This window comes from Pan paniscus, chromosome 6 (assembly GCF_029289425.2).
Source record: "Pan paniscus chromosome 6, NHGRI_mPanPan1-v2.0_pri, whole genome shotgun sequence".
Taxonomy (NCBI): Eukaryota; Metazoa; Chordata; class Mammalia; order Primates; family Hominidae; genus Pan; species Pan paniscus.
The window spans coordinates 96,488,447-96,501,762 of NC_073255.2; the positions used below are offsets into that span (position 1 = coordinate 96,488,447).

Here is a 13,316-nt window from a genome sequence, read left to right on the forward strand (position 1 = left end):
TTCAGTATGGTAACATGCCACACAGGTTTGTAGCCTGGAAATAACAGATTACAGTACATAGCCTAGAATGTGTCAGGCTGTAGCATCTAGGTTTGTGTAGGTACACTCTATGATATTCACTCAATGATGAAATAGCCTAACCATGTGTTTCTCGGAAGTATCCCTTTCATTAAGAGACACATGACTATAAATCAAGGAGAAAGTAGAGGGCCCAACTGTTAACGTGGCAAACCCAGCTTATTTGATGATGTTTGGTGAACTTTGCATGTATGATAGGCTAAGCAGCAAAGTATATATCATGAATTTTGTTTTTAATATCACTATTAGTTGCAGTTTAATAAAACTAATCTTTGAACTTAATAATAGCATCTGTACATATACTTTGTAACTGTGAAGTAGGAATGAAAAATTATTTTCTACTTTTTTAGTTATAATTTCATCATATATATACACAGATACATATTTTCATTAGATATAAACTAGATGCATATGTTACCCAAATTGATAAATGCAATCATATCAACATATTGTTACTTATTTGTATTTTTAATGCCATCATTCCACTTTCACAGATGAGACAACTAAGGTTTAGTGACATAAACTGTTACTTAATTTTTGTAGCAGATAAATAATGAAGCCTAGTTTGAAACAGAGATTTTGGCTTATGTTTCAGTGCTTCTTCCACTGAGGCATATTTCCTGCATTCAAGGTTTTGGTTTCATTTGCTGTTCACGTTTGATTTGGGTACACAAGGAGATTTCTATTGTGGTAGAGCTTTGGAGTTCATTCACAGATCATATTTTTTTCTACCCCATAATTTCGTGTAGGAGGAAACTGAAGGCCAGTGAGGTAGAGTAATTTGAGAAAGCCACACAGGGATAATGACAGGACTAGAATTCTAGCCCTTCCTTCTTTTAGATGACATCTTGAGATAAAGACGTTTTATCTGAGAGATCACAGCTTAACTTCAGGAGACAAGCACAAGAATACTTCAATGTGTGTGTGTGTGTGTGTGTATATATAAAATAGGTATATATATATAATAGGTGTATATATATAAAATATAAAATATTTAAAAATATATATTTTTCTCCAGGCATATTAAAAGTACACTTAATTGAGATGTATTTTAACTTTTTTAGAATACATTTCTAAACTCATCTTATTAAAGCTCTCAAACCCAAACCAGCCCATTAGTAACCTGGTGTCCCCGTGCATTTCCATCGAATGAGAAAAATGTGATGCCAACAAGAAAGATTTCTCAGGAACGTTGTGCTTACCTTCATAAGTCCCACTTTCTAGGAGAGCACCACTTTTCTCCAATTCCATAAAATCTTCAACAGTGATGAAAATATAATCCACTCCAGGGACCTCACCCTCCTTATGTGGCCTTGTGGTGCCTGAATAAAGAAAAGTAAAAACAAAAGAAAGACGCTAAGTGATTTGTTGTTGAACTTTAGAAATACCACCATACTTCTGAATATTCAGTGCCACTTGTTTGTACATCCTGCAAGTTGGCAGTTTGCATTTGTCCTTCTGTTTGTTTGGCAACAGAAAACAGCAGGGGGTAAAGATTAAAGTAAATGTACAAAGCACTTTTCTTCATCAAGCTTATAAAGAGTTCATTGCCATGGGATATGGTTGCGTATATTTTTCAGTGAAAAATTCAGAACATTGTGCCCTTTTTGAAGAGGTGGTTTGGATATTGAGCCAGCAGTCTGCTAGTTCAGGAATTTATATATTTCACTCCATGAATGAACCTCTATTGTCCTGCAGACTGCTGTGCTATGACATAAAATACAATGGAAAGTAGTGATCTTAGGAAAATGTCAATTTATCTTTTTAATTTCATAATCTGCTTTCTTTTGGGAGGACTGTTTGTTGGTTTTCATTTGTTAAATATGCACCCAGAGCCATTTTCATTTGATTTAAAGGATCGCAAAACCTTTACTATTACTTAAAATTAAATAATTAGAATTGTGTAATAATTAAATTCCAGTAGTGTGATGCTGGGAATATAGTATCTAATCTGACAGGAGAAAACTTTCTCTGACTCCACCACACAGGCTCTCCCTTATGCGGCCTTCCTTCTTTCATTACTGCCTCTAATTCTGACTGAAGTGACTCCCAACCAAGGGTTACTGCATGGGACCACTGTTCCTGACTCCTCCATCACCCACAGAAGGAATGGAGCTATGACGGCCAAGGTGGCAGGAGTATCAGCTACTGAGACTGTAGCTCAGTCCAGCTCTCCTGAAGAACACAGCCTTCCAGGCATGCTGTCCAGTTTGTGAGGCAAGAGCAGAAACAGAGACATATTCAAGGCTGCAGGTTTGTTTCCAGGTAATACTTCTTTCCTTAAATATGCCCTAAGCTTCTTCCTTTTTCTATGCCACCTACATAGGCATTTTGCATGGTCAGATTGGAATTTACATAATGCATACATGCAAAGAAGTATGCAGAAATATACAGAAGCCAAATATATAAGGTAGTACATTGGCAGGCTTCATATATATAGACTCCCCCATATTGTCTATATGCTAAAAAAGTATTTTAAATCCTTAAATTTTATTTTTGTTCTCTGCATTTGAAATCTTTATCAACTAGGTCATGAAAATAGCCAGTCGGTTCTCCTTTTGGTCTATTAGAATCAAATCTGGACTGCAACTGAGCAGCAGAAGGTAATGTCAGAATATATAATATGCCAGGGAAATTTGATTTTGGATAAAAATGAATAATTCCTATTGAAAACATTTTTTAAGATTTGAAGTTATTATTTTCTAAAATCAAGTTTTATAACTCGTCTTTGGGGGCTGCAAAAACAATTTTTTTCCATAATCATGTTTAATGGCTTTCCCTGAATTGGTTATTTTGTTTAGCTGAGTCACATTTTGCAATATTTCCTGCTGCTTTTATGCTATAAAATATAAACCACCTACATCTAGTATGCATAATATTGTCAAATTAATGTTTCTATGAGAACCTTAACTTTCAATATTCTGACTTTTATGTGCTTAACCCTTGTGAATTAAAAGTGCATTAACATGGTTTTTGGCAATCAATTTGTTTTTCTGTTTATTTAGAACACACTCCAATCATTAAGAAAAAAATCACATAACAAAGACTCAATTTTCCTTACTAATTTATCTGCAAATTTCAGAAGCTGCACACTTTAACTGCTTGCAGTATGGCAATGCATTCCTAGCACCACGTGAGCACCAGGATCACAAGATTGAGGGCAATTTCCAGGGCTGCTGACTTGTTTGGAGTAACATGGCTGTACCAAATTTTAGTGAACATTTGTAGTTGTGCTCTTCTTGGGAGGCCCATCAGTACTTTCGGTTCGCTAAGTGGCTTTCCATCTCCATCTTGCACTTCAGACCTCTGTGATTGAGTTCTTCCTTCTGTGACAGGCAACATCAGTGAGTATCACCTATTGCTATTGACCCAACTGATGCTGGCTGCCTACTTGGACTGGCAGTTCACCTACCTCATTGTGGCTTGAAGTTCTGCTCTACAATCTCAAATGCTGCAACCTCCATCCTTGACATCAGTTTCTGATCCTTTTTTCCTATTCTGTTCTTCTTTCTAATTATGATCTGTAGTCCCTGATCTCTTGTAATTTCCCTGATGTTCCCCAAGTCTGGCTTTATTTGCCTCCCTAACTACTAAAGGACTATGAAAAAACCAGAATCTCTTCCTTCTTTTAGTTCACCTTCATGATTCCCCCACTCATAATTAACCCCCATGTTCACTGTTGGTTATTTCATTACTGACAGCAGTTGCTATAAAAAAACAAAAACTTTCTCTGACAAAGTACTCCACAAATTCAGATTACTTAATGTCAGTTTGATCCTCGTGATGCTTGGTAATTCTTTTATGTGTGTCTTCTTGTCTCTCTCTCATATTCCCAACATTTTCTATATTCAACTGCTTTGACGTTTTGCAGAAGACATGAGCTCATTCTTTCTTGGTAAAGTAAGAGACAATCTGAAACCAAATTTCCTAAAGTTTCCTAATTTTTCTTATCTGCATTACTCTCGTATTTTTCCTTCAAAATTAAGCCTTTATTGGAATTATCATCCATCTTGCTAAGACAAATTTCTTTTCCTTTGCTTTTAGAACTTTATATTTTAAATCAAATAATTTAAATTAAATAAATATTTTATTTGTCAAAGTTGCATATACAGATATTTTAAGTCTTCAAACAATTCTATAAGACTTCTTATTTTTAAAAAGCAGATCCTCATTATCACCACCCAGCCCCTGGAAGCCCTTTCTTTTTATCCAGAGAAAAATACACTGATTTTAGCTGATTAATTGGTTTAACCCCCACATCTCTAAATACTTTAAGATGCCTCTTGATTTTTTACTTTAGTAATTTTTTCTTGATTTTAAAAAAAATGAGAGTTTAACTCTTTTTTTGTCTATAATTCTAACTCTACTGCACATACCACTTCCTGCTTTTCTTCCATTCTTCTAACGGAACAATCTTGTGTTTAGATTAGTGTGAAGTGTTTACATTATTAATTCTATGTAAATCTATTCCCAGCTGAAACGTGGTGTACTGACTTTTTGTGTGTAACTTTTTTTTTTTTTTTTTTGAGACAGAGTCTTGCTCTGTCGCCCAGGCTGAGAATGCAGTGGTGTGATCACAGCTCACTGCAACTTCTGCCTCCAGGGTTCAAGTGATTCTCCTGCCTCAGCCCCTTGAGTAGCTGTGACTATAGGTGTGCACCACCACACCTGGCTAATTTTTGTAGTTTTAGTAGAGACTGGGTTTCACTGTGTTGGCCAGGCTGGTCTCAATCTCCTGACCTTGTGATTCCCCCACCTCGACCTCCCAAAGTGCTGTGATTACAGGCATGAGCCACTGCGCCTGGCTGTGTGTAACTTTTTGATTACTCTATATGTAATATGTTTTCATTTCCATTTTCCATTCATTAATCATTAAATAAACTCTCTCCTTGAGAGATAAATCTCCTCTCAAAATTCACAAATACATTTTATATTTTATCAAGTTTATCCTATTGAAGAAATCTTTCCTGGAGGCTTCTGACATGCTCCAGTCTGGACTCTCAGCTGCCATCCAGGGATCATCCTTTGCCATCATCCTGGGGAGTCACTTTGCCTCTGTCTTGTGCAGTTTCTCCTCTTCCCTAGACCCCATGTCTATTTTTGTGGTCTCCATCCTCATGGTGGCTGAGCACATCTGTTGGAAGCTTCCTGTCGAAGGTTGCATGGAAGCCACATTGTTTGAGATTTTCCAAGCCTGAAAATGTCTTTATTCCACCCTCACTAGTGGCAAATCCGACAGCATTTCAGGAAAATGTAATCATGAAAATGTATTTCTTCATCTTGCTCCCCTGTTCATGCCACCACCATTCTTCTAGTTGTGCTGGTTTGAAACTTTCACCTCAGAGTCACCTACCTTTGAGTCCTCCCTCACTCCTTTATCCCATCTCCAAATATTTGGCAAGTTCTATGTCCCATATCTCCACAACATCATCCTTCCGATCTGTACTGTCTCTGATCCCAGCACCGCCCTCCTGGACCAGGCGGTGGCTCTGTCACTGGTGTGCCTGCCTCCTTCTTTCAGTTCATCGCTGCTCTTCCTGATGAGCCCTGGTGAAGCACCAGGCTGATCACATTTCCTCTCTAAAGGCTTACCTACCCAATCTATGGTCAAGAGAGTGGGTTGAAAAAGGGAGGGAGAGAAAAATACTGAGAGTCAAGAAGAAACAGAGAACGCCATGGTTCTATTATTTACAATAAAGCACAACTCTCATGGTATGCCAGCTTGTGGAGTTTCTTTACATGGGCTTGCCTTGATGGAAAATGTGAGAAGACATAATGTAAGAATTTTCTGTTTATGTACTACCCTCCTTTCTGGCTCGTCATGTGTCATTCTACTTTGTCTTTAACCTAAAATTTCCACCATTAGAATTACTCTTTGGTTCAGATGAAGGAGAAACTACCTTTAAAATGTATGATATTTTGAAAGTAAGCTGCCTGTGCTGTTTGGGACTCAGCCACTTGTTATCAGTATTACCTTGAGCAAGGTTCTCCACCTCTGTAAACTCTAGTTTTCTTATCTGTAAAATGGGAACAATAGTAGTAGCATCTTCATAGGGCTAATGTGAGGAACAAATGGGATAATTCATATAACATACTTAAGACAATGTCTGGCACATTTTAAATACTCAACAAGGATTATTATATGTTAAGTACTATTGCCTGGAAGAGCAGAAATGATTTTTTTAATGAAGTCTTGCCATAAATATTAACTGAGCACTTACTATGTGCCAAAAACTATTCTAGATGCTTGAGCTATATCTCTGAATAACACAGACTAAGATTCCTGCCTTCATGGAACTAATATTTTAATAGGGAGAGGCAGATAATAAATAAAAATAAAAAGTTATATAGTATGCTATAAAGGGTTAAATCTTATTAATTGACCATAAATCTGATTGTTAGAACCTATGCACAATTTAGTGGGTCAAATACTGAGATTTCTGTTAGCTTAGACAGTATGGAGAAAAGAGTGGAAGGAGAAGAGACTGTGAGAAAAAGACCTGAAGGGGAGCAGAGACCCACAATACTTGTAGGCTGTACACTACCCAGGTGAGTGTTAGCTAAGTGGGAGACTGCTGGAAGTCAACAGGGGATCCAGAAAGAGCCTGGTTATATTTTAGAAAGAATCACTACATCCTTAAAGAGAAATTCCACTTATTTCACATATTGCTTGGATTAGCTTAGGTCATTTGGCTTAACATCTTGGCGCCTCATACAGGTATTTCTGAACTATCAAAATCATTTTCAAAGGATAAACATGGCAGTGCATGGTGTGTTCCAATGACTGGTGTATGTGCATATACACAGACACTTACGTGTCAACCCTCATTTTTAAAAGAAGAAAATGACTAGGTTGTGGGAAAAGGGAACACTTACACACTGTTATTAGAGTGTAAATTAGTTCAGCCATTGCGGAAAGCAGTATGGCAATTCCTCAAAGAGCTAAAAACAGAACTACCATTCAACCCAGCAATCCCATTACTGGGTATATAACCAGAGGAATCTAAATCATTCTACTGTAAAGACACGTGCACACGAATGTTCACTGCAGCAGTATTCACAATAACAAAGACATGGAATCAACCTATATGTTCTTCAGTGACAGACTGGATAAAGAAACATGGTAGATATACACCATGGAATACGATGCAATCGTAAAATGAACGACAGCATGTATTCTATGGGAACATGGATGGAGCTGGAGGCTATTATCCTTAGCAAACTAATGGACGAACAGAAAACCAGATACTGCGTGTTCTCACTTATAAGTGGGAGCTAAATGGTGAGAACTTAGGAACACAAAGTAGGGAACAACAGATACTGGGGTCTACTTGAGGGCGGAAGGCAGGAGGAGGGAGAGGAGCAAAAAAGATAACTATTGGGTACTGGGCTTAATACCTGGGTGAGGAAATAATTTGCACAGCAAACCCTCATGACATGAGTTTACCTATGTCACAAATCTTCACATGTATCCCCAGAACCTAAAAGTTTTTTTTTAAAAGTGAAAGAATGGCTGGGGGCGGTGGTTCATGCCTGTAATCCCAGCACTTTGGGAGGCCGAGGCGGGCGGATCACGAGGTCAGGAGATCAAGACTATCCTGGCTAACACGGTGAAACCCCGTCTCTACTAAAAATACAAAAAAATTAGCCGGGCGTGGTGGCGGGCGCCTGTAGTCCCAGCTACTCCGGAGGCTGAGGCAGGAGAATGGCGTGAACCCGGGAGGCGGAGCTTGCAGTGAGCCGAGATCGCGCCACTGCACTCCAGCCTGGGCGTCAGAGCGAGACTTGGTCTCAAAAAAAAAAAAAAAAAAAAAAAAAAAAAGTGAGAGAATGCTGTGGTGTGATAAAATGGTGCGATAAAAAGGTTCTTAGATTAAAAATTGAGGACATCTACATTCCATTTTTGTTTTAATGTTTTACATATATGATTCTAGATAAAAACATTTAGTTCATCATCGATTTTCTTATGCACTGAGGTAAATAATAGACATAAAAGGGCATTATAAAAAGTAAAAGCATAAACACCATGCCAACAATATCTGCATTACTTTTAAGTAATATTAATAGTGCTACTAAGAATACTACAATTTCACAAATTTCATTGGTGGTATCTTACTTTTGGAGTATATTATAATCAAAGCTTTAAATCACTTAACTTCACTCAGGCTAACACTTATAATAAAGAAAAAAAATTTATGCTTGAAGAAACAAATTGTCTTTTTTACTGTTTGAGTATGAAAAAAACATGAGTCAAGATATAAATCCATTTTGTCTGATTACACAGTAAGATGTAGTACACAGTGGCTTGGTCACTAGTTACAAGGATCCTTTTGTCTTTTGTAGACAGTCATGTAAAACAGCTAATGCCTATGGCCTAGGCTGCTAGAAGGTTTTTGCCATTTGCTGAGTCATTTGAAAAGTGTGAAAGTGCTCACAAAACCTGATTAGTAGGTCATTTAATTTTACCTGCAGGCATAGCACCTACAAGAGTCAGAAAGCATTTTAGATCTATGTGTCTGGGAAGAAAGGATATTAGTTGATGTTACGTCAATGGGCAAGGCAGTGGCTGAAGAAGGAGAAAGCAATTGGAAATCTGTGAACACCTCTTTGGAAAGTAGTATGATTCTAAAAATAAGGAAAATATATGTGATATGAAATGAAGTGTTGTACAATGGTAATTTGCAGCTAAAGGTAATTAATATCTAGACTGGGGAAACAAGTTAAATTTCTTGAAGTGGTTACTTACTTTTATGCTGAAATAATTACAGTTGCTTTTGCAACTCAAAAGATGATGAATAGTTGACAGCAAAGCAAGACTCAACAGTAATAACAAGTAATTATCCAGCACTAGAAATAGGGTGGAAGATGTGGAGAATAAAAGAGGGAATATAGATGATTCATCATATAGCTGAAGCTCACCTTCTTTTATTGCTCTTCTGTTTTGGTTGGGACTTTCCTAAGTGGTGTATAGGAAAGTCCAAAATAAGTTTTATTATCCAAATTATAATTTATATATTTTATTCTTATTATTTATTCCAGACCACTCCTCCAAAGGAAAAATAAATAGAACTGAAAGAGCAAAAATGCTAAGTTGAGGCTTTGTTTCATCTTTTATTAATTAATTTCTTAAACAACAGCTTATTTATTAATTGCTAAATTAAGTACTGTATGAACAACACCTCCTTCATGAGTTAATGAAAGCATACAGTGTTTCTGCTCAAAAGACATGTCTAAACAAAATGCATTATCTCCCAAATGGTTAGCTTATTGATACACAGTGAAGTCACATGGAAGCGACTTGTCATTTTGCTACCATGGCAACTGGGAGTGCCAATGGAATTTTTTTATTAACCTACTGTTTAAATGAAGGAACATTGCTCTTTTTTGTCTTAGGAAGAAAAGGGCATTTGTGGTAAATATAATTCTAAAGCGTATTTTTCCCCTCAGCTTTCTGCTATTTCCTAGTTTGAGTAAAATACTTTTCTTCAAAAGAGTCACCAGCTTGACAGTATTATTACTTAGATGATGGTTCAGTGCAGTCATCTATTGTGATCTATTCTGATATATTAAAAATTCCATAGTGCTTGCCGCATGGCAGGTACCCAATACATATTTGCTAAAGAAACAGACTTGGAATTAATCATTAAGTCAATGTATTCTAAGCAGATGGGTCATTGTGTGAGAATGTGAGAAAATGAATTCTGTTCTTATTCATACATTCTCCCTTTCTTTTTCCTGGTGTTTCTCAACTGCAAGCTGGAAAAAATAGATCTTGACAGCAAGGGTGACTTCCTCTGTATTTGACCTTTGATTAACTAACTCTTAGATTCTTGAAGACACTTAAGTTGGTCACAGTTACTCATCAGCAAGTAAGAACACAATCATCAGATTTGTGTATGCTGCCAATAAAAACATACATCCGATAGATTCCTTTGGCCAATGCCTGTAATCAATTTTTACACAACCAGCCTAGGCCTTGGGTTTTATTATACTCATTTTCAATCACATAAAATCCCAAAGTATGGTTTTATACAAACATAGAGCTAAAGTAAGCAAAGCAAGTAATATAGTTTGGGTCATTGAATTGTATGTGATAGACAGATTATAAAGTAATGTAGGCCTTATAGATTTCCTGTTAACTGATGGGGTGGATTGGTTTGAGGTAAAAAAATTAAAACCTACAATTCAATGAAATAAATCACTTATTAAGTATAAAAATTATTAATAGCCTCAATAAAACACTATGCACATTTTATAAAATATTGAAGATTTGACAAATCCATTTGTAAAATATTGGTAGTTAATTTGACTTATTTTCTTAACAGTGTGTTGCTTTAAACCTCAGTAATTATTTCAAAACTCTCTTCCCCTAAGATAACATGTTGTCAATTTTTGTTTAAAGCAGCACTGGCATATACTAACAATGTTAGGTATCTTCCAAAAACAGGCTTTTTTTTTTTTTTTTTTTTTGGAAGAAGAAACCTCACTGAATATCTTGGATATAAAGGTTCAAAATACTGCCCCATATGGCATCAATTACTGTTTTAAATTTTAACAGTTTGGATTGAGGAAGCATCGGACCCAAACTTGGTGTTTCTTAAAACATAGGCTGCATCAAGGCCGGGCGCTGTGGCTCACGCCTGTAATCCCAGCACTTTGGGAGGCCGAGGTGGGCGGATCAAGAGGTCAGGAGATAGAGACCATCCTGGCTAACACGGTGAAACCCCGTCTCCACTAAAAATACAAAAAATTAGCTGGGCGTGGTGGCGGGCGCCTGTAGTCCCAGCTACTCGGGACGCTGAGGCAGGAGAATGGCGTGAACCCGGGAGGCGGGGTTTACAGTGAGTCGGGATCGTGCCACTGCATTCCAACCGGGGTGACAGAGCATGACTCCATCTCAAAAAACAAAAAAACCAAAAACAAACAAACAAAAACAACACACAAAAAACATAGGCTGCATCAGAACCATGTGGAGGACTTGTTAAAGCACAGATTGCTGGTTCTCACTCCCCAGAGTCTCTGAGTCACCCTGCTGCGGTGGGGCCTGATTATTTGCATTTCTAACAAGTTTTCAGGTGATGCCTCTGACACTGCGGGTCCAGAAACCATAATTGGAGAACCACTGTTCTAATTTCACTCATAGCTCAGGGAACCCAAAATAAAAACAGTGTTAAATTTCCTCATCAAATATAACTACAACAATCCATAAAGCATGCAGGTCATGACTGTGGCATTGGGCCTGGAGTACTCTATACCCATGTACCGGATTCAGAGAAAACAAGCCATCCTTCATTTTCTGGTGCATAGATGAACAGAGTCATGAGGAGTATTTTTCATAGTGAAGTGTTCTTTAGAAGTTAAATGAATTTGGGAAATAATGCACCTATCTTTATTTATGTGTCCTTATAAATATCTTTATTATTTGAAGTAATATAAATTATTTTGGCTCTATCTATGCAACAGTATGGCTGATATTGGGAAAGACTTAGGAGCTTGAATATAGCTCACCAGCAGTGATACATGATAATATGTTAAAAAAAAATAAGCATCTAATGCAGAAGATCTCTCATGAAGAAAAACTATGGTGGATGTCAAAAAATAGATGACAAATGAAAAATCTGTAGATCTCCAAAAAGTAAGAAATAATAGCATTGCATTATTTTCATATACCAAGCTATCTGATTTGCTAAATGTTAAAATTACAGCTTGTTTACAACTATACTTATCAAATGAAATCAGGTGATAGGTAACATACACTTTGGAATTAGTACTCATAAAGCTCTCTGTTATAACAAATTATTTAGGCCACCATATTGTTTTATTAATTCCATAGTTTTATTTGCACAATTAAGTCCCTGGTGTAAACACTAGAGTAAATGAGGGGTAGATGTGAGAAATATCATTTAAAACTTGAACTCAGCCAGGTGTGGTGCCTCACATCTGTAACCCCAGCACTTTGGAAGGCTAAGGAGTTTGAGAGCAGCCTGGGCTACATACAGAGATCTCATTTCTACAAAAAATTTAAAAATTAGCTTGGTATAGTGGCACACATCTTTAGTCCCAAGTGGAGGACTGATTACTTGAGCCCAAGAGGTCAAGCTGCAGTGACTCAAGATCATGCCACTGCACTCAGCCTGGGAGACAGAACAAGACCCTGTTTCAAGAAAAAAATAAAAAGAAAAGAAAAGAAAAAAAAAAGAAAGCTGAACTCATCACCTGAACTAAAAAACCTGTCATACTGAGCAAGAAAGAAAGACAATGTCTGGGGTGATCACTTTTGAAGTTGATGTATATGCAATATATTTTCAATTTTAAGGCTTCTACAGTAAATGACCAGATGTAATTACCAACAGTACCAAGATTCCTTGACCACTGATATACAAGCACTCTACACTGAAGACAAACTAGGGCAAAGTGAATGATTTCATTTATTCATACATTTGAATCATCACTACATTGGTAACAAAAGATTTGTACCCTAAATCTTATCCATTCCTTCACACCAAAGTCCATCTCCTCTACCCAGCAGATTTCCAAAGAAACTTTGGTTGCATAAATTACTTTCTTCATGATATTTCCATCTTTACCTCACTTGCATTCACAGTACAGAATTATTCACTACTTGGATGCAGAGACATAAATAAAATGACTCACCCCAATAAAATCAGATTCCTTGGTAGCTATAGTCTTGGCTTTTGATCCATTCTCACAATATATAGGTATAACATACCTAACTAACTCCAGGACAGATCAACACTGCATTCTCACCAATAAAGTAGGGCAACCAACCATAATTCCAAGATTCTTGACTTGACTATTAATTTCCTGAATTTTTTAAGAGACTGGAAGAAGACAAATGACCCTTTTGTTACCAATTAATTTATTTTTGAACTTTTGATTTTAATTCAATATTTAATTTAGATATGTTCTATATTTGGCATTCTATAGAATTAATAAAAGGAGGTTTTTGATTCCCTAATTTATTATTTAGCAGATAATGTTTCAAGATTACATACTGAGCTTAAGGAAAAGAAAGATCAGTGACTTTTTATAGAAACAATATATATTTAGTTTGAAGCTTTTATAGTCTCCTCATGTAAAATTAATCTGGGCCAGAACTAGACTGTGTGGATACCACCAGTCCTCTAAGCAATGCAGACACACTACTCAGTGACCTTCATTGCATGGAAGGTTTAGTGGATCATAACTTTATCATTTTATCACTATTAGAATCTTGC

The 13,316-nt window shown here is 36.7% G+C and overlaps 1 protein-coding gene across 13 annotated transcripts in view; it reads right to left on the reverse strand.

Annotated features, from left to right (window-relative positions):
• Positions 1-13,316, reverse strand: part of MAGI2 (membrane associated guanylate kinase, WW and PDZ domain containing 2) — a 1,443,575-nt gene that overhangs the window by 609,994 nt on the left and 820,265 nt on the right. For all 13 annotated transcript variants that reach the window (XR_004672522.3, XM_063605943.1, XM_063605940.1 and 10 more), the window contains one exon: positions 1,281-1,400. Coding sequence is in view for 12 of the 13 variants with exons in the window: in XM_063605943.1 (XP_063462013.1) it covers positions 1,281-1,400 (120 nt within the window). In the remaining variant the exon portion in view is untranslated. The remainder of the gene's footprint in view (positions 1-1,280; positions 1,401-13,316) is intronic.